The sequence below is a fragment of the Hylobates moloch genome, unplaced genomic scaffold (assembly GCF_009828535.3).
Source record: "Hylobates moloch isolate HMO894 unplaced genomic scaffold, HMol_V3 SCAFFOLD_8, whole genome shotgun sequence".
Lineage (NCBI taxonomy): Eukaryota > Metazoa > Chordata > Mammalia > Primates > Hylobatidae > Hylobates > Hylobates moloch.
The window spans coordinates 91,966,569-91,992,827 of NW_026652283.1; the positions used below are offsets into that span (position 1 = coordinate 91,966,569).

General features: G+C 37.4%; 1 protein-coding gene across 6 annotated transcripts in view; it reads right to left on the minus strand.

The window, feature by feature from the left end:
- Window positions 1-26,259, minus strand: part of GOLGA4 (golgin A4) — a 121,373-nt gene that overhangs the window by 19,645 nt on the left and 75,469 nt on the right. For all 6 annotated transcript variants that reach the window (XM_058441992.1, XM_032162087.2, XM_032162088.2 and 3 more), the window contains 8 exons: window positions 25,285-25,440; window positions 19,354-23,591; window positions 18,649-18,770; window positions 18,093-18,223; window positions 11,747-11,860; window positions 9,453-9,473; window positions 8,882-8,950; window positions 6,876-6,951 (listed from right to left, as the gene is read on the minus strand). In XM_058441992.1, coding sequence (XP_058297975.1) covers window positions 6,876-6,951; window positions 8,882-8,950; window positions 9,453-9,473; window positions 11,747-11,860; window positions 18,093-18,223; window positions 18,649-18,770; window positions 19,354-23,591; window positions 25,285-25,440 — 4,927 coding nt within the window. The remainder of the gene's footprint in view (window positions 1-6,875; window positions 6,952-8,881; window positions 8,951-9,452; window positions 9,474-11,746; window positions 11,861-18,092; window positions 18,224-18,648; window positions 18,771-19,353; window positions 23,592-25,284; window positions 25,441-26,259) is intronic.

Here is a 26,259-nt window from a genome sequence, read left to right on the forward strand (position 1 = left end):
GGCATCACTTTTATATTGTATCATACTGCACTGTATACACATGCACACTAAACATTCCAATTACTATTTTAGTCTTGGAATTGAAAACAAGAATTACTATAACAATTTTATTTCTCACATCTTTTTCTCTTCCTCCTCTTTCTTCTGGCCTTTTATTGTAATTGTACATTACTTTGGGTTTAGAATTTAAATAACCATTTGTTATAGTGAAAACAAACTGTGTTATGTGTCATTTACATATGTCTGATGAGCAAAATCTTAAAAGTCAGACAATACAAAGCACTGGTGAGAATGTGAAACAATGGAGACTCGTGTACTACTAGGAGAGGAAACTGAAAACAAGCACTATAGATGACAATTTGGCATTGCTTTTAAAACTTTGTAACATAGAAAACAAACATATTATACGACACAGAAATTCAATTATTAGCAATATAACAGAGAAACACTTCACATGTACAGTAGGAGTCAATGTTTATACTGTTTATAAAAGCAAAATTGCAACAACTAAAATGTCCAACAAGAGAATATACTGTGACATAAAGATATAATGTATTATTATTAAATTCAGCATTGAAAATGGTCAAATTATAGCTTCACACATTAGAATGAGTCTCAAAATAACAATATTGGATTAAAAAAAGTAATTTACATAGGACACATACAGTATGATGTCATTTCTATACAGCCCAAAACATATAAAACATTAAAATCGATTTTTTTAAAGGAACTAGTTATGTTGTAATATAATAACAGCAGTTACTACTGGGAAACAACAGAGATATAAGGACTACAGAACAGCACAAGAAGCCTCAAAAGAAATGGCAATGTTCTGGATGGTGGATTCTGAGGTGTTAAATAGCCTCCACACACTATATGTACATTACATGTACTCACATGTTTGGAATCTTTTTTTAAGTGCATACTTTTAGAAGACTCAACTCACTCAAAGTATACTTTGCAAGTATAGAGTTCTTAAGAACTAAACAATGAAAACACATTATTTCCTTTGGGTAATATATCCTTCTATGTATCATACTTGAGTGTTTTATTCCTCTAGATCTATACAAAACGCAGCTCTTTTTCACTTTTCAGAAAATAAGTAATTTTATTAAATAGGCAGACTATTATTATTATTTTTTTTTTTGACCGAGTCTCACTCTGTCGCCCAGGCTGGAGTGCAGTGGCACGATGGTGGCTCACTGCAACCCCCGCCTCCCGGGTTCAAGTGATTGTCCTGCCTCAGCCTCCCGAGTAGCTGAGATTACAGGTGTGCACCACCACGCCTGGCTAACTTTTGTATTTTTAGTAGAGACAGGGTTTCACCATATTGGTCAGGATGGTCTTGAATTGCTGACCTCATGATTCACCTGCCTCGGCCTCCCAAAGTGCTGGGATAGCTATTTTCCAGGAGAGAGAATTAATGTTATTTTTCAATACTTGTGTCTCTTCTTGACTTCTCCCAAACAGTGGGTACAGAAGACTTTATAGCTCTTATTTCTGGTTTTAAGCAATTATGAGAGGAAATTAGTTATTGTTCAAATAAAGAGGCTTTCCAAATTGTCTACTCATTGCCTCTAATGGGTCTTCCCAAATAACTTCATCTAGGTACCACTCAGCATTTTAAAATCCACACTTATCTGGGCCAAATTCCAAAGTGTATAACTGAAAAATCCATTTGACATTTAACACAATTTTATCTGTGTGTTACAGATAACTTTATAACATAAGCTTGCTTGGAGTTTCCTCAAAGAATGCATAATGCCTTTAAAATATGCATTTAGTTAGAAAATAAATATTACATTTACAATCACATCTAAGAATAAATGTAATAAAAGGGGTGCAAGATTACTACTGAGAACAATAAACATTATTATTATTTTGAGACAGGGTCTCACTGTCACCCAGGATAGAATGCAATGGTGCAATCACAGCTCACTGCAGCTTCAACCTCCTGGATTCAAGTGATCCTCCCACCTCAGCCTCCCAAGTAGCTGGGACTACAGGTACATGTCACCATGCCTAGCTAACTTTTTTTCTAGAGACAGGGTCCCACTACATTGTCCAGGTTAGTCTCAAACTCCTGGGCTCAAGTGATCCTTCCACCTTGGCCTCCCAAAGTGTACAGATTATTGGCATGAGTCACTGTGCCCAGCCAAGAAACATTATTGACAGATATTAAATAGCTACATAAATGCTGAGGTATATTGTGATTATGGGTTGGAGAATCAATACCATATAAATGCCAATTCTCTTTTTCTATAAATTCAATGCAAGCCTAATCAAAATCCTCCCAGGAATGTGTATGTATGCATTATGTAACTTAACAAGATGACTTTAAAATTTCTATGGACATTCAAAGAGCTAAGAATAAACAATTCTTAAAGAAAAAGTGGGAGGGATTCCCTAGCCAGACATCAAGACTTATTATGAAGTGACAGTTATTAAGATAGTGAAGGTTGGGCATGCTGGCTCACTCCTGAAATCTCAGCACTTTGGGAAGCCAAGGCAGGAGGATCACTTGAGGCCAGGAGTTCAAGACTAGACTGGGCAATATAGAGAGACCTCATCTCTACCAAAAAAAAAGACCGTGAGGTTTTAGACAAACGGATCAATGAAACACACTAGAGGTGGCAGAAACAGATCTTCAAAAATACAGACTAACTGGCTAGGCACAGTGGCTCATGCCTATAGACCCAGCACTTTGGGAGGCCAAGGTGGGTGGATCACATGAGGTCAGGAGTTTGAGACCAGCCTGGCCAACATGGCGAAACCCCATCTCCACTAAAAATACAAAAATTAGCCGGGTGTGGTGGTGTGTGCCTGTAATCCCAGCTACTTTAGAGGCTGAAACATGAGAATCGCTTGAACCCAGGAGGCAGAGGTCCCAGTGAGCCAAGGCTATGCCACTGGACTCCAGCCTGAATGACAGAGTGAGACACTGACCAGTTTCAGTTAGTCTGAAACTGGTAAACAGATAGAATTTATCCTGCTTTTCCTGTTTGAGCTGTACCTCAAGGTAACTATACAGATAAGGTGGAAAAGTTTCTATTTATAGAAGAATTCCAATTAATATATGCACAAGAAATGGTGGAATTTTACTAACACCATTATGCAACCACTATTGAAGTAACAGATCAGGGAAGTTACCAATGGATGCTAAAATCTGGCAAAAAGTGATGGATCACACCTGGAACTGGGTGGCAGATCTTAAAATCGTAAATATGTCACGAATGTTTTGATGTAAGACGACAGGAATTATACAACTTCCTTTATGAAGTACTATTGTTAATGCAAAGCTAAATCTAATCAAACCTAACTCTGCTCAAGCCTCTAGTTCTACCTACCAGGGGACAGAGGACTCCAGGGAGATGGAATCCAGAAAATTAAGAACGTGGTCCACTCTATATGACAAGTAAGTTGGTTTTCTCATCAAATAAATGATAAAAGCAAAGGTGGAGAAGGACCTGGAGTTCAAAAGAGACTTAAGTAACTTATCAATCAAATGCAATGTATGAGCACTGTTTGGCTCAGGAGTTCAAAACCAGCCTGGCCAGGCCGGGCGCAGCAGCTAACGTCTGTAATCCCAGCACTTTGGGAGGCTGAGGTGGGCAGATACCTGCGTTCAGGAGTTCAAAGACAGCCTGGCCAGGCCAGGCGCAGTGGCTCACGTCTGTAATCCCAGCACTTTGGGAGGCCGAGGCAGGTGGATTACCTGAGGTCAGGAGTTCAAGACCAGCCTGACCAACATGGAGAAACCCTGTCTCTACTAGAAATACAAAATTAGCCGGGCGTGGAGGCGCATGCCTATAATCCCAGCTACTCGGGAGGCTGAGGCAGGAGAATTGCGTGAACCCGGGAGGTGGAGGTTGCGGTGAGCTGAGATCGCGCCATTGCACTCCAGCATGGGCAGCAAGAGCAAAACTCTGTCTTGAAAAAAAAAAAACAAAAACAAACAAACAAAAAACCCAGCCTGGCCAACATGGTGAAACCCCATCTCTCCCCAAAATACAAAAATTAGCTGGGTGTGGAACCCTGTACACCCAGCTAGGTGGGAAGCTGAGGCAGAAGAATCGCTTGAACCCAGGAAGTGGAGGTTGCAGTGAGCTGAGATCAGGCCACTGCACTTCAGCCTGGGCAACACAGCGAGACTCCATCTCAAAAAAAAAAAAAAAAAATTATATATCCAGCACTGATGAGGTGCTAGAGTGGTGAGAAATCTCACCCACTGCTGATGGAAGTGGAAATTACTACAAAAGATAGAGCAAACAGTTTGGCTTAACCTAATATGGGATATGCACAAAAATATTCATATCCTATGACTTAGCAATTCCATTCTTATATATTCTAGAGAAAAATTTCCACGTGTCCTAGGAAAAATGAAAAAGAATGTACAAAATTAATATAATGGAAATGAACAACTACACACAATCTGGATAACTCTCAAACCTTATATTAAGCAAAAGAAACAGGTCATACAGGAATGCTTATGGTATGACTGAATTACATAAATTCACAAAGCAAACAAAATCTAAACAAAATATTGCTTGAAAATATAAATACAGGTGGTAAATGATAAACAACAAGACAATGATTAAGAAAAGTCAGGGGAAACAGTAAAAATGATGAGAGGGATAAAGATATTGTAAAGGCAGACACACAGGGGCTTCTAAAGAACTAGGAATGTTTTATTTTGTACTGCAAGATAGGTGCTCAATTTACTCTTTATTTATTTTTGAAACAGAGTTGCACTCTGTTGCCCAGGCTGGAGTCCAGTGGTATGATCTTGGCTCACTGCAACCCCAGCCTCCCAAGTTCAAGCAATTCTCCTGCCTCAGCCTCCCGAGTAGCTGAGATTACAGGTGTGCACCACCACACGTGGCTAATTTTTTGTATTTTTAGTGGAGATGGGGTTTTGCCATGTTGTCCAGGCTGGTCTCAAACTCCCGGCCTCAAGTGATCCACCCACTCTGGCCTCCCAAAGTGCTGGGATTACAGGCAGGAGCCACCCTGCCCGGCCTCATTTCACTCTTTAAACAGGCAGCATGACGAAGAGATTAATGTGCATACTGCACGAGAATGCTTGGGTTTTTAAGAGGATTAAATGAGCAGATAAGCTATATTATCCTTGAGAAATCTGAGAAAAATAATGTTTTAAAAAAGACAAAAACGTGTTTGTAAGTGTTTAGTGCTTAGTATTATGAGTTAGCTATTAAATAAATTGTATGTATGTGTTCATAAATTTGAGAAAAAGAAAATTATGAAGGAAATTCTTACATGGAAAATAACAAAAGGAATCAACACTATTCTCTATGCACTGCTGAGTACTGATTTAGTACAGTTCTCCCATCCAAGTATTAACCAGGCCTGACCCTGCTTAACTTTTGAGATCAGATGAGATTGGGAGCATTCACGGTGGTATGGCTGTAGGCTGATTCAGTCTAGTTCTATGCTGATATATTCAGTGACTTAGCTATAGTAAATAATCTTTGCAGCAAGAATCATCTCCGCAGTGAGCATAGGAAACTTCCAGGCTGGTTTTTACTTCTTTTTGAGGAGCTCCAGTTTGGAAAGGATCCATAGCAAGTCCTTTAATTTAGTTAAAATCTGTGTAGTATTTTACATTATTTGATAGCAATGAGAGCTTTCAAAAACACAAAAGAAAAGAATGCCAAACGTTTTTTATGTCCTCATGCTTCCCATTAGAAAGCAGAAAGGTTTACAAAACATGTAGCAAACTAAAACTATTGTTAATACAGTGAGGTAGTGAAATTGAACTTTAGAGAATGGATAAGTGTTATACAAGATTATTCAACGATCTTGATTATCTCAAGGGAATTGCCACACAAAGACTCAAGCTCATCTTTAAAATCCTTTGGGCCAGGTGCAGTAGCTCACGCCTGTAATCCCAGCACTTTGGGAGGCAGGTGGATCATTTTTTTTTTAGTGCAATGGCGTGATCTAGGCTCACTGCAACCTCCACCTCCTGGGTTCAAGCAATTCCCCTGCCTCAGCCTCCCGCATAGCTGGGACTACAGGCGCATGCCACCACGCCCAGATAATGTTTTTTATTTTTAGTAGAGATGGGGTTTCACCATGTTGGCCAGGATCGTCTTGATCTCCTGACCTCATGATCCACCTGCCTCAGCCTCCCAAAGTGCTGGGATTACAGGCGTGAGCCACCACGCCCGCCAAGTTACTATCTTTCTTTCCTTAAAGTCAGTTGTTAAAAGGTAAAATACATTCATTGTAAAAAACAGATTAACCACATGGAATACAATTCAGCCTCCAAACAGAAGAAAACTCTGCCATTGGAACAACATGGATGAACCTAGAGGACATTATATTAAGTGGAATAAGCTAGGTGCAGAAAGGCAAATACCACATAATCTCACTTATATGTGGAATCTAAAAAGCTGAACTCAAGCAGGATAAACTGGTGGTTATAAGAGACGGTGAGGGGTGGGAGATGCTGTCCAAAGGATACAAAATTTCAGTTCAATAAGGAAGAATAAGTTCAAGAGATCTATTGTAAAATATGGTTGACTATAGTTAATGTATTGTATTATTCCCCACCCAATTTATTGTATTCTTGAAAACTGTGAAAAGAGTAAATTTTAAAGTGTTCTCATCACAAAAAAAAAAGGTAATATGTCAGGTAATGCACTTAGTTTAACCATTCCACAATGAATATATAACTCAAAATACCATGTTGCACACAATACATATATGCATTTGTCAATTAAGAAAAAATAAAATCATTAAAAGTTTTAAAATGAGAAAAAATACAAATTAGCAAAGACAAAAATAAAAATCATGCACAAATCCGCCAATAAAAGATAACGGTGAATAACATGATACGAGATCATCCTTACCTTTGTAAGGTGTCCCCACAGTTGTTCCATATACATTCTTTTCATATTTCTTCAAACGGTCTTCTAAATTGTGAATCTAAAAATAACAAATAATCAGACCATGTAAGATTCACAGGGAAACTGTATGTAAGAAAAAGAAAGATTGCTGTCACCACAAGATTTTTTAATGCTGAAGACAGAATATAGGCAAATAAAATTAAGACAAATGGTTTAGAGCAAGAATTGTTTGTGAGGAAAGAAAAAAAACTAAAACTAAAGATGTCTTAGATATGATACCAAAAGAACACAGAATAAAAGAAAAAATACATAAATTACACTTTGCTAAAATTAGAAACTTGTACATCAACAGGCACTATCGATGAAGTAAAAAGACAAGCTACAGAATGGGAGAAAATATTTGCAAATCAACTATCTGATAAGGGACTTGTCTCTAGTACATATAAAGAGCATTTACAACTCAACAAGACAATCCAACTAAAAAATGGACAAAGGACTTGAGTAGACATTACTCTAAAGAAGACATATAAATGGCCAACAAGCCAATGAAAAGATGTTTCACATCACTAGTCACTGGAGAAATGCAAATTAAAACCACAACGAAGTATCACTTCATATTGACTAGGATGGCAATAATCAAAAAACTTGTTGGTGAGGATATGGAGACACTGGAACTCTTATACTTTGTTGATGGTAATGTAAAATAGTACAGCCACTGTAGAAAAGTTAGGCAGTTCTTCAAAAAGTTAAACATAGAATTACTGTATGATCCAGTAATTCCACTCCTGTGTATATACCCAAAAGAACTGGAAACAGGTGTTTAAACAAAAACCTGTATATCAATGTTTTTAGTAGCACTGTTCACTATAGGCAAAAGAAGGAAACAACCCAAATGTCCATTAACTGATGAATGGATAAACAAAATGTAATATATCCATACAATGGTATATTATTCAGCCATAACAAGAAATTAAATACTGATATATGCTATAAGATGGATGAATCTTGAAACACTATGCTAAGCTAAAAAACAGCCTGACACAGGCCGGGCATGGTGGCTCATGCCTGTAATCCCAGCACTTTGGGAGGCCGAGGCGGGCGGATCACGAGGTCAGGAGATCGAGACCACGGTGAAACCCCGTCTCTACCAAAAATACAAAAAATTAGCCGGGCGTGGTGGCGGGCGCCTGTAGTCCCAGCTACTCGGAGAGGCTGAGGCAGGAGAATGGCGTGAACCCGGGAGGCGGAGGTTGCAGTGAGCCGAGATCGCGCCACTGCACTCCAGCCTGGGCGACAGAGCAAGACTCCGTCTCAAAAAAAAAAAAAAGAAATATTATGAAAAATTTCAAACATATTCCAAGAAAATATAGTACAATTAATGCTCATATACCCATCCATCACTCAGTTCTAACAATTATCAAGATTTTTGTCTGTATGAATTTTAAAAGAACTGGGAAAATCCCAGGAGATTTAGCCTTCAAACTTAGCCTGTTGATTTGAGCCACTATTTCTCCCAGAGTTTGGAAAAAGACTTTACTAAAGACCATATACCACATATCCTGGTATGGGTGTACTGTGCATCCTTGAAGGTGTACACACATGGTCCTATTTAAATTGACTTACATATATTGTCCATCAATAATATATGGGCAAATTAAATTAGGACAATTAAACCACTTGGAAAAAGTACCAAAGACAGATGACTATTTTCTCTCTGTAAAAGCAAAAAATAACTTCTTTGTAGAACATAAATTACTATACATTATACAATCACAAATTGTTATAAAAAATGTTAAGCACTAAAAATAATATGATACAAATGTTCTTGCTTAAATATATATGATCATGAATTTATAGAGAAAACCTCTAGTACCTTTGGATTTGGAAACAAAATTTCCTGGGTGTAAGACTGAAAAATTTCAAAGCCAACTATTTAAAAATTAGCTGAGATCCAAGTACATATTAACGTAACTTTAGTTCAAAATAAAAGGTACCAATTAGGCCTGTACCTGTTCTCTGAACTCTTGCTCTTTCAATTTCGAATCACTGATTAAAGTCGTCTTCTGTGCTAGCTGTGTCTGAAAGAACAAAAAGTCAGATCTGAAATGTACACAGGTTTCATTATTGCCCGGACACATTTCTGCACTGCTTGGAAATTTTTCCTTGCTAAAATAGTCTAAGTTTTAACTTATAACACTGAATACTCCTAAAATGCATGACTTTCAGACAAATTCAAATAACTAGTCTTGGCTGGGGCCTGTAATCCTAGCACTTTGGAAAACCGAGGCAGGGGAACTGCCTGAGCTCAGGAGTTTGAGATCAGCCTGGCCAAAATGGCTATCTCTACTAAAAATACAAAAATTTAAAAAAAAATTGGCCGGGCGTGGTGGCACATACCTGTAGTCCCAGCTATTTGGGAGACTAAGGCATGAGAATCACCTGAACTCAGGAGGCAGAGGTTACAGTGAGCCGAGATTGCACCACTGCACTCCAGCCTGGGCAAGAGCCTGGGCGACAGAGTGAGACTCTGTCTCAAAGAAAAAAAAAAAAAAACAAAAAAAAAGGAAGAACTAGTCTTACCTGTAGCTCCATAATTGTTACCTGAAAAAATGGAAAGAAAAAACATGAGTGTATACAATAATAGCTATAAGAAACAGTAAAAGCAATATAAAGATATAACATAAGGAAATAAGAAGTCAGGGTTAACAGTCTCAAGGGAGTGGTCAGACTTGAGGTAAGGCAACTTTAAATATGTGCTTCTAAACAAATGGTCTGTTTTGTTTTACAAAATATTATACTCTAAATACATATTGCAATTTAAGATATACAGAAGCACCAGAAGATGCTCCAGAAGGATACAAATTTATGAAGAATAAAGGAGAAAAAAAATGTTGAGTAGAAATAAAAATTAAGTTTTCTTCCTCTCTCTTTCTCTCTCTCTCTCTTTCTTTTGCTCTTGTTGCCCAGAATGGAGTGCAATGGCGCGATCTCAGCTCACTGCAACCTCCTTCCCGGGTTCAAGCGATTCTCCTGCCTCAGCCTCCCAAGTAGCTGGGACCACAGGCATGCGCCACCATGCCCAGCTAATTTTTTTTTTTTTTTTTTTGTATTTTTAGTAGAGATGGGGTTTCTCCATGTTGGTCAGGCTGGTCTAGAACTCCCGACCTCAGGTGATCTGCCCACCTCGGCCTCCCAAAGTGCTGGGATTACATGTTTGAGCTACCTCACCCGGCCAAATTAAGGCTATTTTCTTACCTTTCTTATGACACAAGGTAAAGGACTCAGAAGTCCTTCTTAATATTTCATAATGTTTCAATATTCTATGGCATCCTGACACAAGTTAAAATGTTATTATATGCAATATTAATACTTTGATACTAAGGAAAAGCTCATGTTAGACAGTTAAATACATGTATTTTCTCAAAAGAAGTAATATATAATAGCACCTGGAATACTCAAGTCATGACTACATGACTAAATGGCAAAAAAAGAAAAAAAGAAAGTAAAGAAAATTTTTTTTTTTTTTTTTTTTTTTTTTTTGAGATGGAGTCTCGCTCTGTCGCCCAGGCTGGAGTGCAGTGACGCAATTTCGGCTCACTGCAAGCTCCACCTCCTGGGTTCACGCCATTCTCCTGCCTCAGCCTCTCCAAGTAGCTGGGACTACAGGCACCCGCCACCACGCCTGGCTAATTTTTTTTGTATTTTTTTAGTAGAGACGGGGTTTCACCGTGGTCTCGATCTCCTGACCTCGTGATCCGCCCACCTCGGCCTCCCACAGTGCTGGGATTTCAAGCGTGAGCCACCGCGCCCGGCCAGTAAAGAAAATTTAAACACAACTAACTTAGCTATTAAACAAACAGAAAATGGTCCTCTCAGCTTGCTCAGTGCTTACAGCTGACATATTGCCTACCAAGTGACACAGAGTAGCAAAGCTCTTTATAGAGGCTCTTTCTCTGCCTATGGGTAAGTCATCCATGTAACTGGTTGTGTAAAAAATTGTTATCTGGTAACTGACATTCTGTAATGAATCCTCTCCAGGATAAAGTCATAGTGACCACCCACTTTCCCATTACCCCCATGACTGTGCTATGAAAAGACCATCCTGGATGACTGAGAACATTTTAGGCAGTAGAACCGTACAGTGTCTGCCTTCTCCAACTGTGGGTGTGTGCTGCTGAGGTGCACAGCAGGACAAGAAGCCATGGAGTAAACATGGTCTACCTTTCATAGTGTCAATTTTACTTAAGGATTAGGACTCTTCAAAAAAAAATAAAAAAATAAAATAAAATAAAATAAAAGCTTAGATTTTTCGGCCAGTTCTCTTTGAAGTCAGTCCAATTTTCCCAAATCATCGCATTGTATTTGCATCTGGTCCACTGGCCAAAACAAATTTAGAAATTGTTTTTCTTAACGGTATACAACTAAAAACACCACTTTTATGTGACTACAACTAAGGATATATTATAGAGTAGGATATAAAATTAACGTGAATTTTTAGCACAAAAATCTAAAAGTATCAAATTTAAGATGGACCATTTTTAGCTATGCTCCAGGGTTATAAGATTCACTTTCCTCTGCTATTGTTTCCATGGAAAAGATGGAGAAGCACTGGTAATAACAAAATGCCTAGGCTTTGTGGTCTGGCAGATTTGGTTTAAATCCTCACCACAACATTTATTGTGTGAGCTTGAACATTTTATTTAATCTCTTTGAACATTAGTTTATCTGTCTATAAAATGGAGGTAAAAATCTCAAAGGGTTTTTGTTAGGATTAAATGAGATAAATATGTATGTATGTTAGTAGGCTAGTCAAATCACAGAAATGACAATGTTTTCAAGAAACAACATGTGCAGCAAATTCAAACTCCTCTCACATTATCATTGCCAGGGTCCTCCTCCTGCTCTAGCTTTTGCTGGTATTTCTTCTGCAGCTCCTCAAGTTGAGTCTGCAGATCCGTTACTTTTGCAGTCATTTCTTCTTCACGAGCCTTTAGGATTTAAAAAAAAAAAAAAGAAGCATTAGTAAACAAACACATCAAAAAAGCACTCTGGAGAGGCAACATGGTATAGAGAAAACTACCTCTGTAGGGAAATAAACATTTAAGTTTTAGAGACACACACTACTGTTTTTATTTTAATTCATTATTGTGCTCTAAACACTTTCCTTCATGTCTCACTTTAAACTCTAAGCCCTTTCCAATGCTCATTATTCCTAGGATATCATTTTTCTCACCCTCACTCCCTCTCTCCTCATCCCAAAAAGTTCATCAAGCTGTTTATTTTCCCTTAAACTAGGGTTCCCAGGTTTAAGCAACAATTAGATATGAAACAGAATTGTGACAGAACTATAATACGTATCCTGTGTTTTAAGACTTCAGCATTTTCTATGTTGGAATTTGATTTCTAGAAAATAGTCATTAAAATAAAGTAGTAGGTATTTTTATACACAGCACTACCCAACCAGATGGCAATTTACTGATCACAGAAGTTACGGGGTTTTCAGTTTTTCTCACCCTCTTTAGTTAGGCTGTGTAAATCAACAGATGGTCCTTTGTCCTAATTTGACAAGGCTGCACATCTCCTAAATATCTACCCCCACCAGTTGTTCTCTGAGGTAAAATGTTCTACTAAAATCTATTTTTGAAAAAAAAAATTAGTTACTGTCCAATATGCTGGTAATCAATGTAATAACTTCCTTTGTCTCAAACTGCAAAAAACAGATGAGGCTGAATTAGAAAGAGCAATACATGACTTATTGATCCAATATTCCTACTTATAAAATTTGGCATACTAATTGTCCTCTCTTGTTTTGACTGCCCTGGTAAAAGGCTGTTTTCCATCCTTACATTCCTTCATTTGTCTTGGTCATTGCCATGATTTATTGTACACAGCAGCCCAGACTTCTCTTTATTCTTATAAATCCTGCAGTAACCTTTGTGCTAAAATATTTGGAATTGGAATATTGATCTGATTTGAGTAATGAGGGCAAGTGTTTGCTGAGCAAGAGACTTAACAGGAAAAATAGCCACAAACAGGTATCTGATTTAACAGATACTGACTTGCCAAAAACAGAAACATCCTTCTCAAAAACAAATGCAAACATAGTTAGGCCCTATGGCACAAAATAAGGCAATGAATCATAGGACATTTAGAAAATCTAATTTTAAATACCACTTGTCATGAAATTTTCTTAGACCTAATTGCAAAAACAAATCCCTTTTCTCAACATTAAGTACAGCAGAGATCTCTACTAGATATCTTTAGATATCTTAGATATCTTCCCACTGAGGCACACGTGAATTTGGCCTCCACCTCTAAAACACCATCAACCAAAAATTGTTGTATATGCATCACTGCTCTGTGTCTTGGTTTGTTGACATTTCTTGTATGGCTGTGTCAATGTGGTTTAGCCTTGTTTAAAAGAATAACCTCTATAGCTACTTATTTAGTCAGGCTCAGTTTCTAATACGACAATTAGCTATGTCTGACATTTCCTTTGACATCTGTGGGATACTAATCTAAAGCAAGCCCCCCAAAAATTAGAAAAGAATCTTTGGGCTGGGCGCGGTGGCTCACGCCTGTAATCCCAGCACTTTGGGAGGCCGAGGCGGGCAGATCACAGTTCAGGAGATCGAGACCATCCTGGCTAACACGGTGAAACCCCATCTCTACTAAAAACACAAAAAATTAGTCAGGTGAGGTGGCGGGCACCTGCAGTCCCAGCTACGTGGGAGGCTGAGGCAGGAGAATGGCGTGAACCCCAGGGGGCGGAGCCTGCAGTGAGCCGAGATCGCACCACTACACTCCAGCCTGAGCGACAGCGAGACTCCATCTCAAAAAAAAAAAAAAAGAATCTTTGATGTGTCATTTCTAATTTAAGGAACAGTTATATAATTTCCTTTATAAAAGCCTTCTAGTCTTATTTTAAAATTAAAAAAAAAGTATATTGTTGCTTTGAAGTAAAAACACTAAGAAAAACTAAGTTGAATCTTTATGCATATACATGACAGGTTATGTTTTGAAGACTAGTTATTATGCCAAAACAAAATCACTAAAATACAGTCAATGTTAAAAAGAAACCAATTTTGTATCTAACATAGCCTTAGGAGCTACTCTCCAAGTGAGACTGCTCTGAGATTGGGATTGGGCTATTTGGTAAGCACCCCTACTTGTGAGTCTCCAACTTGTAAGTCACCATGCCCTTCTCCCAAATGAATTCTTCCCTGCCTACCATGTGTCACCTCCTTCAAATTTATCAAGTGCTCGTATGTGCCAGGCACTGGGCCAGATTCTCACGACTAGAGAAGAACAAAATCTCTTCTCTAGAGTGATGCTTATAGTCTAAGGGAGAGGACAGATTCATTAATACACTCCTATACACGTGTATATGAGAAAAATCACATAAGTTAACATATATGAGTAACAAGCAACACAGATACAATTAATAACATTTAAGAGGTTTAAAAAAATGAACAAGTGAAAAAACAACATAGAAAAGTATATTCAAAAAGCTACCTTTTGAGTAGGAAAGGGGAAAAAAATAAGAATATATTTCATTTTTGCTTGTTTACATAATGAAACACTGGAGTATAAGAAACTAATGGTTGCCGGTGGAGGGAGAAGAGGAAGAGGACACAGAACACAGGAGGAATGGGTACCATCTTCATTATACATGTATACCACCTCCAAGAATACTTTCTAATATTATTTTAACCTTTAAGCCATGTGAATACTTTTGATTCAAAATTTTTCTAAATAAAAATAAAATTTAAAATTTTTATTTAATTTTTTTTTGTTGTTTTTCTTTTGAGACAGGGTCTCACTCTGCCACCCAGGCTGGAATGCAGAGGCACATTCATAGCTCAGTGCAGCCTTGACCTCCCAAGCTCAAGCAATCCTCCTGCCTCAGCCTCCCAAAGTGTCGGGATGACAGGTATAAGCCACTGGGCCTGGCCACGCGCCACACCACCGCACCAACCCCCCGACCTTTTTTTAGCCAAAAGAGAGATGACAACATTTGCATTAACTTATGAAGCTTGACAATGTGCCTTTAGGCACACAGAAAAGCATGTACAAAAGAAACAGATGGTGAAGAACAAGCTATGGTTGAGTTTGGCTGGAACACAGACCAAACTAGACAAGGTATCACTGTGACAATGGGAAACCACTGCACATATTTAGGAGAAGTACCAAATCACACGTTTGTTTCCAGACAGAAAATAACTCTGACAGACAGATGACTATGTTAGGTTAAAAGGACTGCAGTTAAGGGGACTAGGCAGGACATTAATACAACAGATTGGGCCAGATGAAAAAATGGTAGCACAGACTGTGGTGGCAGCAGTGGAGTTCAGAGGAGAGGGAACAAGCAACATGATTCTCAGGATGTTTCAAACCATATCCTGTGAGCCTGTTATATGTCAGGTAATTGTGCTGGGGAGAGAAGCAGATTTAATGACCAAATAGGTACATTAATATATATGTGTATGGTGTTTAGAGACATGGGAAGTGGGAATTAAAGATGTCAAAACTTTCCAGCTTCTTCAAATGGAGGAATGGTAAGAATGTCATTCAAGGTAGAAAAATGAAAATGTGCCTGTGCTCAAACTTGCTATTAACAAATCACATAATTATTTTAATAAGTGACAAAAATGCAGCATTCTACAATGTCATCACTGAGACAAATCATCAATCTGTTAATAGCTTTTAAGAAAGAGTAAAAAACACTACCTACATAATACATACAAATCCCATATGAAACTCCAATCCCAGAAATTTTTAAATGGGAGAATCATAGAGAATATGTCTTTGAATCAAAGCAATATGGTGTTTGCCGAGAATTGCTAATAGCCCTTTTCAGTAGTATTTGCATTTTTAAAAAAATTTCTTCAGGATAAAGTATATCTGGGGATGTCTGGATGGGGACTGGCTATTTAATTACAAAGTCCGCCCTAGTCCTAGCAGTTGAAAGTCTAAGGCTACACTATTCAATACAGTAGCCACTAGCTACCCTTAAACTGTGGCTAGTGATAACTTGAAATGTCGTTATTCCAAATTGAGATGAAATGTAAAAACACAGTGAATTTCAAAGAATTTATATGTATGTATATATTTTTAATATTGACTACATGTTGAAATGATAGTATTTTGGTTATACTGCATTGGTAGCATATACTATTAAAATTAAGTTCACCTGTTTCCTTTTTTTTAAAATGTGGCTACTAGAAAGCTTTGTATTACAATATGGCTCATATTTGTGGATTGCATTTTTTTTTTTTTGAGATGGAGTCTCACTCTGTCGCCTAGGCTGGAGTGCAGTGGCACAATCTCGGCTCACTGCAACTTCCGCCTCCCGGGTTCAAGCGATTCTCCTGCCTCACCCTCCTGAGTAGCTGGGATTACAAGCACGTACCACACCTGGCTAATTTTTTGTATTTTTAGTAGAGATGGAGTTTCACCATGTTGGCCAGGCTGGTCTTGAATTCCTGACTTCAGGTGATCCACCCGCCTTGGCCTCCCAAAGTACTGGAATTACAGGCATGAGCCACCATGCCTGGCCGGCTTGCATTATATTTCCAATGGCAGTGCTGGTCCAAGGCACAGGAAGGAACTTGGAAAAGAGTCCATGCCACTCCCTTGCCCACCCTCCACTTCCTGTCCACTTGCTATACTACTCTAAGCCTGAAGCCTGAAGGACAATTTCATTAACTTCCCTAAAATACAGCAGATTTTTAAGGAGGAACCATGTCAAAGGGTATACAGTAACCTGTCTCTCTGTTCCCTCACCCTTCTACCTAAAAGGTCTGTCATGACTCTAGAAAAGTCTACCATCTGCTACCCCACACATCCCGAGACAGAGAAATAGTTCATAAAAGGGAATTCTAGAGCTACGGCACAATTTACTCCCTGCAAATGAATCTCCCTGACTTAATTATCCATGATAAATAACTGCCTTCTCTAAGTTCCTTTCTTAGGAAGAAGTCTTTTTTTATAAAATGTGTAAAGCTAATGAAGAATCACTGCTCTACCACTCACTATGTAGTTTTAGGGAAATAACTACACTGAACTGGCTTTTCCTTCTGAAAAACAAAAACAGAAAAAAAAAAAAGTAGAACTAAACTAGCTTTACTGTATCTTCCAATTCCAACACTCTCTAGGCATTCAAGAAATAATAGTTTTTTTTTTTTTCATTTAGCACATATATCCTCTATGGAAGTATAAGAAAATGCGAAATTATTTAAATCTTTTCATAATGATACATAACGCTCAAGAATTACAAAAGGTGGCATTTATAGGCATGTGTTATATCTTGGAATTCTAGCCATTTCAATTACATTTAAAATAATTATTAGTATCTGTTCCTGACTCAGACTTCTGCTGACATAGTCAGCTGAGGTATGATTCTTTGATTTATGAATTCTTAATCACCAAAAGATTCTTAGCATATAGTGAAATAAGGCTTAGAGCAACTACAGAATCTGTAACCCAACCAAGAACAATTTATATTGTATTACATTTGAAAATGTTTTCAAATGTTAGTCCAAAGTACTAACTAGTATTTATGATTTATCTTCATGGTGTATCTTCATGGCTTATCTTATTTTGCTAATGGCAATGTATTAGTGGCATATTCTGTGAATTGCAACATGGCATTAGTAGAGTAAGTACTCTGAAATAACCTTCCACTAAATATAAAAGATTTGGCTTATGCATTCCATTTTTTCCCAGCTTTCTTCTCTTGAAACCAATGAACCTCCACATACTGGGTAGAGATAAGAGTAAAGTTAATTGTCCCTCCCAGAAAGATTCCAGCTAAGTTAAGCAGCCACATTTAAATACACACTCACTATCCCATTACTTAGACTTCACCGAAGCACAAGGTCTTGATTCTTAGTCTGGTTCCCTCACAGTTCAGTCAGAATCTTTGAGGCAGATGGGAAATAATCTATTCTTCCTTTTAGTATCTACTGTTGCTTCAATACTAGCAAGGGGACTGTGCTGCCTGGTTAGCAGAATCTCATCAGGAAACTACAATCCTGGCAGAAATCAACTCAACTTTATAAATCTGCATATAACAGTACTAATTTGAATAATACTGAGTCAAAAAAAAAAAAACCCTTTTCCTTCAAAAAACACATTTGAAAAGGAAATCTTCAGCACTACCATGAAATCTATTACAGCTAAATTTCAAAAGTGAGAGAGAAGAAATAAGGTACAAACATCAAGGATTTCTTCATATCTTTTGGCTGTTCGTTTTAGATCATCATCTTTCTCGGCAATTTTTTTAAGTAACTGATTTGTCTCTTCTTGATGGCCTTCTAAAAGTTCAGCCTCCACCTCCTGGGCCTTATCTAATAAATACAAATGGACACACACAAGAAAACACATTAGTCAAGATTTAATATTTATATCTCAATTTCAGTAACAACTCTCATTCCAATTAATTTTGATGAAATTTAATTTTATATAAGCATTGTAAGATGTTTAATGAGACATCTAGCTCAACAGTGATCAAATGTATCCTCTCCCTGAGCAAAAGTGTCTTTACAAGGTAATTAATTAGCTAATACTTTCAGATTGTTTTACCTGCTCCCCCTCTCCTTAAGGTAAGTCATTGCCAGGCAGGGCAGGTTCCCATTAGAGAACGTTATTGGGCAAGGATTATTTCTTCCCCAGTTTAATGACTTAATGCACTTAACGCCAGTGCAAAAATGATAAGCTTAAATTATAGCCTCTGCTGATATAATTGTTCCTTATGGAACTTAATTTTACTTACTGATAGTTTCTTTTATGGTCATTTCCAGCTCTTGTTCCTTTTGTGCCAGCTGTGTATTAAACTCCCTCATCAGCTGTTTTAATGTAGAATTGTGCTTCAGTTCAAGATCTTCCTGCTCCTGTCTGAGTAACAAAAACGTACGGTTAACTGCTGCCACACAAAGAACAAGCTGCAAGGAGCTACCTGGTCTTTAACAGCGCATACAGTATGAGTTCACTGTATGAAAACATTTTTGAGAGACAGAGAGTGTGTGTGTGTGTGTGTATGTACGTGTGTGTGTGTCTGTGTGTGTGTCCAGGTACATATCAACTATGATTACCTCTAAGGAGTGGTCCTGGGGACCAGAGAATTTTTGTTTTCCACTTTAATTTTTTTTTTAAACACATCTATGTACATATACAATAATAATGCTAATACTAAAAACAATAAAACAAAAAGAAAATAATTACTTGGATATGTCCCTAATAACCAGAATCTTATATGCAAGAAAAGGTTTTTCTCTCCTAAATGGACATGGAATAACACTGCCACTTGCCCTAAGTTGTTTTTATTTCTCCTCGTATTTAACATGTTGGATTTATGTTTAATCCTTTGGGTTGGTGAAACTTACCCAAATAATTTAAAATAACTGTATTAGGTACAAAAAAAAGGAGACTTAATTAAGAAGGACTGCCATAAAAATATTCAAGCTGAAATAAAACTTACTTGATTTTCTCTTCCCTTTCTTGTTCATATTCTTTCTTCAGTATTTCCAATTCTTGCTGATGCTCCTTTCTCAACATTCGAAGGTCTTTCTGCAATCTAACAATCTCCTTGCCCAGTTTCTGTTTCTCCCGTTCTGCCCCTGCTAATTTAAACTCCAGATCATTGTGCTGGGCTTCCATGTTACTAAGCAATTTGGGTTGGACCAAATGTGATTTGGACTTTTCTTCAGTGTTTTCTTCCAAAAGTTCTGTGGGTTTATTTTTTCCATCCATCTGTTGGAAAACCTGTAATTTTTCATATTTTGAGGTCAACTCTTCCATTTCAACTCTATGTACTTCTTTCTGTCTTACTAAGCAGGAATCCAGCTCTTTTATCTTTTGCTGCAAGATCTGACAGGTTAGTTCCTTCTCCTGGAGGGTTTTCTGGACATCGTCAAACACATTTTCCAAGTTTTGCTTTGCCTGTATGTTATTTTTACCTCCTTCTTCTTCCACATGCTGGGATACTATCAAGGAATATTTCTTGTTTTGTTCTTCAAGTTCTTCTTGAAGATGGCCTATCATAACTTGATCTTCATGTTGCTTTGCCTCAGCATGTTCTAGCTTTATTAAGAGCTCCTGGTATTTGCATCGCATTTCAAAATGAGAAGAAACTGTCTCTTCTTTTTCCTGCCCTACCCTCTGCAATAGCTTTTCTTTTTCAGTTAAATTTCTTTGTAAAATACTGATTTTTTCTTCATATGTCTTCTGCACACACCCTTGGGAATCTGCTTCTTCTTGTTCAGTACGTGCTGCCACATTTTTTGCTGATCTGGGTACAATTAATGTTTCTGATTGTGAACTTTCCAGAGACTTAAGTTTTTCTTCCAAGATGTGAACTTCCCTTTCTCTTTCCTGCAATTTTGTATTTAGCTCACTCAAATGGCTTTCTGTACCTTTTTTATACTGTTCTTCTTTCTCTTCCATTTGAGATAACAACTGCTTCTTAATGGCAGCAATTTTTTGTTCAGCTTTTTTCTTCAACTCTGCTAATTTTGCAGCACTTTCTGACTCAAGCCTATCTTCCAATGCCTTTAACTCCTCCTCTTTGCTTTTCACACTTAAATTCACATGTTCTAATTCTTTCTTCTTAGTTTCAAGTTCAGCTTTCATGGAATAAACTTGGTTTTCAAGTGTTAAGATTTTTTCTTCAGCTTCTTTAACTCTGTTGTCCTTTTCTTCTCCTAACTCCTGAAAATGTTGAAGTTTCTGAACCAATTCTTTGTGTTCAATATCCTTTTGTTGATTGTAATTTTTAAGAACTTCATTTAAGGACTCTATTTCAATAGTTTTCTGGGTAATATGGTCCTCTAATTCCATAATTCTTGCTGTTTGAGTCTTTAACTCTGTTTCTAAATTAGACTCCTTTTTCTCCATCTTGCTCTTCTCGTCTTCCATTTCACCCTTTAAACAATCAAATCTTTTATTTTGCTGATCAAGATCTTCCTTCAATAAATTTATCTGCTCATCCTTTTCATGAGCTTCCTTTGATTTTAACTCAAGCTGGATCTGCAATTCTTTAATAGTGTTTTGATGCTGTGTCAATCTTGACTGTGCTTTCTTCTTCCATTCTGAGAATTTATTGGACCAGTGATCTACCTGCTCAAGAGCAGAAATTTTCTCTTTACTCAGAGTGTCAACTTTCAAAGATAAATCTTGCACCTGATCCAGCAATTCACATTTTTCTTCATCATATTGCTTTCTTAGTGATGAAATGGCTGCTTCTTTTTCGGATAGGCTGATACTATTTTGAAGCTGAATATTCAAATCAGTTAGTTGTTTACTAAGACTGCTAATCTCAATTTTTTTTTCTTTAAGCTCTTCTTTCATCAGTGTGACAACATTGATGTTTTCAGATAACTCTTTCTTCAACTGTGTTATACAAGACTCCTTTTCAGAAGCAGCCTGTTGCTGATTGCCTCCTTCCTTCTGTAAGGCTTCTTTTTCTGTTACAAGACTTTCAATATCAGCCTTCATGCTCTTAATTTGATTTTCTTTTTCTTCTAACTGATGAGTAGCCTGTTGAAAAGAAATATTTAGTGTATTTTGCTCCTCTGTCAACTGTCTAAGTTGTGCTTCTAATTCAGAAACTGTGCAAGTTTTAATTAACAGTGCCTCCTTAACTTTAGTTGTACGGTGCTGACAATGAGAAATCCTAGAGAGAATGGCATTAGTTTTACTACTACTAATGTTGATTAGCTCATTTGTTTTAGCTTCTAATAAGGCTTCGGTTTTCTTACAGCAAATATCTAGCTGAACCGCTAGTTCCTCGGAAAGTTTTTTAAATTCCAAGCTCTTGTCCTCTAGGCTTTTGTTACTTCTTTCATGTGAAGATTTCAAACTCTGGAATTCTTCATCTGTGGTTTTCAACTTGCTAGTTAACTCAGAAACCTTCCGCTTATCTTCTTCTGCCAGCATCTTCAGTTCAACTAGCTGCTCTTGAAGAAAAGTATTTTCCTTCAGAGACTTATTCAAGTCAACCTCCAGCTTTTCAAGATGAGCTTTCAGTTTAGTTTCATCTTGTGCAAGAGAATTCACATGGGCAGACTTCTGCTTTAACTGTTCCTGTAATTCATTTAATGTTGTATCCTGCTTAACACCTTCTTCCTTCAGCCATGTTATTTCCTTGTTCATCTCTTCTTTTTCACACCCAAATAGGAGGATCTTTTGCTTCAGTTCTGCTACCTCTTGTTCTTTTTCCTGTAATTGGATTTCGTGTATTTCCTGAAGTTCTTCAGCTTGCTGATTAAGTTTCTTTTCCCAGATTGATATGACATCATTGAGTTCTCGTCGATGAACCTCAGTAAGACTTTCTATTTGTTCCTTTTGGTTTGTTTCCAGTCTTGACACTGCATCACTGATTCCAGCTGAGTTGGCCTGTGCCATTTCCAGCATTTTGGCATTAAACTGTTTTTCTTTCTGACTAAGCTCTAGAGCAGTATTTTCAAGCTCTTTCTTAAGTTTGGCTTCCTGATCCAATAATTTTTTCTTTAACATTTCTTGCATCTCCTTTGCTTTCTGCTTAACTTTTTCCATCTTTTTTTCTTGGTTTTTAAATTTGGTTTCATATTCCTCATTCAAAATATGAATACTGTCCTCCTTGGCTGACAATTTCTGTGTGAGTATCTCAATTTCTTTCTTCTGTCCTTCTCTCATTTGTAAAATCATATTTTCCTTTTCCACCAAGATTTGCTTTGTCTGTTCCTGTTCTTTGTTACTATCTTCAAGTTTGGACTCATAGACTTGGGTTAAAGATTTTACTTTTTGCTCCATTTCACTATTTTGTTTTTCAAGTTGCTGCATTAAGTCCTGCACCTGGATTTTGTGAGCATCTAACTCAGTACAAACATCTTTCTTTTGTGTTTCAACTTCAGCAACCTGTTTGGTAAGAAGAATTCTTTCTGTTTCCAAATCCAACAACTTCTGCTGCAATTGGGCCAACTGTTCCTCATATGCTTTTGTCTGCTCATGTGTGGCACTCTGGTAAGACTGAAAAACATCCAGCTTAGCAGATGCCTGCTGGAGTTCCCCTTCAGATCTTTTAATATCTGCCTCTAAATTTTTTACATGAGCCTGATGTTCTTTCAAATGCTTGTCCTTTTCCTTCAAGAGAAGCTCAAGTTGATTAATTTGATCTTTTAATGCCTTCTCAGTCCTCTGGATAGATACCTCATGTTCTTTAATGATACTGTCAACTTGCTGCTGGTGATGATTTCTCTGTTCATCCATCTTGGCCTCTAATTCCTGCTTCATTTTATCTGTTTGATCTTTCAGAACAGAAAGTTCCTCTTCTAGTTTGTGACGGGCTTTTAATACTTCTGACAGTTCAGAAGATAATGATTCTAGTTCTGTTTGCTTCACATCAAGCTTTTCTAAAGTCTTTTCATTCATTGCTTCTATGTGGGCCCGGAAGAGAATCTCTTTGTCTTTCAACAATGTTTCTTTTTCTTGTTCACACTTTTCCCTAAGTTTTTCCATTTCAGTCTGATATTGTTGCTTTAAGACTTGGAGTTTTTCAGTCCAAAGGGCATCCTGCTGATGCTTAAGGCTTTCCAATTCTGTCCTGTGTTTTTCAACCATGACTGTAATCTCCTTATTGTGCTTATTTTTTTCAGCTTCCAGATGAACAGCCAAATCTTTTGACTGATTTTTGTTTTCTTGTAAGCTTTTTTCCAAAGAACTTTCCAATTCAAGAATTCTCTGTTAATTAAAAACAGATGCATTTTTATTAAAGTACATACTTGTCTATTAGCAATGATACACAGACATGATGTCTACCACCTACCTGAAGATCAAAATTATCACACCAAACACTAGAAAAGACAAAGAATCTGTGCTCAATTACTAGAGGAATCATATAACAAAGAAAAGATTATGGCCAGGCACGGCCCAGCAGTTTGGGAGGCCGAGGCGAGCAGATTACTTGAAGCCGGAGTTTGAGACCCAGCCCAGCCTGACCAACATGGCAAAGCCCTGTCTCTACCCAAACATACAAAAATTAGCCAGGCATGGTAGCATGTGGCTGTAGTCTCAGCTACTCAGGAGGCTGAGGTTGGGGAATCCCTTGAACCCAGGAGGCGGAGGCTGCAGTGAGCCGAGATCATGCCACTACACTCCAGCCTGGGCAACAAAGCGAGACTCTGTCTTGAAAAACAAAAAAAAACAAAAAAAAAAAGAAAAGAAAAGATTATATGTTTAACCCAACTCATACCTCCATATTCTTTCTATTTATTTGGGTAACCTTTTCAGCTACCTACATTTTCAATAATACTTTAACTGGATAGTAAAAAGAAATAAACCATAGAATTGATAATGGTAACTTCTGGTAGGAAGATTGGGGTTTTTTCCAATTTTTAAGGCCTACATAGTATTTTATTATTCTCATAATTTTAGAAGAATGTATGATTTTTCCACCTTCAAAATTATCATTTGGAAGGTTCGTTCTTTTTTCAAAAAGAAGGAACTTACACGAATTTTAAAAAAGATTACTATTATCTCATGAAAATGTAATTTTGACTCTGAAAGAGTTAAATAAGGCAGAGCCACAGAATATCAGAGCTGTAAAGGTCCTAGAGTCCTAAGGAATTACTGAATCTAATCTCTTCATGTGACAAGTGACGAAATTAAAGTACAATTAATTTAAAAATCTAACAAGTGGAAGATCTAGGCCTCTTAAGTGTCCATTTCACCCACGATGGAAACTTTTGTAAGTGTTAGTGATGGAAAAATTAAGCATGGTTTAGAACTATGAGTGAGAAGTATGGCTGTTTTACTATCTAAATCAGAGCAAAAAAGCTAACAAGTCTAAACATCGGTCAGTTTTCAAGACAGGTTGTACATTTCAAATACTGCTAAGGAAAGGGTCAGACAGGCCTTTAAAAAAACGCACACTCTGGGACATACACATAAATATGTTCATTATGGGACTATGTTTAGTATGGAAAAACTGGGGAAACCAAATGCAAAAGCAACACACTAGTGTAATTAAACTGTGATATAAGCAGAGGCTGGATTACGTTCAGGACATGGCATAAGATAAACCTAGACGAGCAGGAAGGTGCCAGGGCAAGTAGTGCCTACAAAATGAGCCCACTTCCTAGACATCAAGGGTGAATATGCAATGGAGATGCTGCAGGGTCAGTGAAAAGCAGGAGATTGAGTGGCTGACAGAAATACAGCCAGCTAAAGGCAGAACCAGGAGCACCATGTAATAAACACAGAGCCTAAAGCAAAATCCACTCCCATGCATAGCTCACACTATCTAAAAATGAAGGGCATGTATACATAAATCTAATCCAGTAATCTTTGAAACTTTATACTGACTAGAGAGATAACAAATTTTCATATGCAAATAATTTCACAACTCCAGAATCTGAATATTATTAAAACTTACAGTTCTGTAAGTCTCTGCTTCTTGCTGAAGGTCCCGAAGTTTATTTTCACTTTCTGTGAGGATTGCTTTTTTCTGCAACTCTAACTCTTCTAGGGCCAAAGATTCTTGCTGTTCTTTTTCTTGGCTGATCTTCAAATATTCTGATTGACTCTTTTCCTGTGCCAAAAATAATTAATACCACCTTAAATGCACATAAATCTTCAGCATTCGCAAAGTACTTCCCCAGGAATCATTCATTTCTTTTGATCTACACCCAGCCCTGTCGGATAGGTAACATCATCATCTCTCTCCTCCCATGTTCTAGTCTGCAGAAACAAGGCACTATGGCTTTTCCAGTGGGGTAACTGCCACAATTACTACTGATAGGAAGAATTTTGTTCCAATAACCCCACTATGTCTGCTATTTTTCCACTACTTAACTGTTTTACAAAACACTGCTGAATGTGAAAGGTCATACAATTGCTACTACCTCATCTCTACACTCCAGAGTTCGGTATTTCTACTCTAGGTCTAGAAACTAGATTTTAAGTTTATACAGTTTGTGAGAATATCTCATTTAGAAAGAGATCCCACATGGAAAATCAAATTGAAATCAGAAGATTACTTGTGAATACATGGGTAAGATCAAGACAATATCTATAAAACAAAGCTACATTGGCTCTACCACCCCATCAATCCTGAAAAGCTTCTCTGATTGTCCTTTCATGTATCAATATTCAATTTAAAGTGTTTAGTGTTTTGAGAAGCTCTAGACAGTACTTTTAACAGTCAATTAACATATTAAATGTTAATTTCTTAATTGAACTCCAATTAAGACAAGTGTACTTACCTATACCTATTGGTTAGAGCAGATATTGCCAACTGCAATACTTTCAGATCACTATACTCAAGCACACTACTTTAATTAAGGAAAGATTTTGTACCATGTTATGAGTAGGTTGATAAGAAAATACTAGTTTCCATAGCATTAATTTT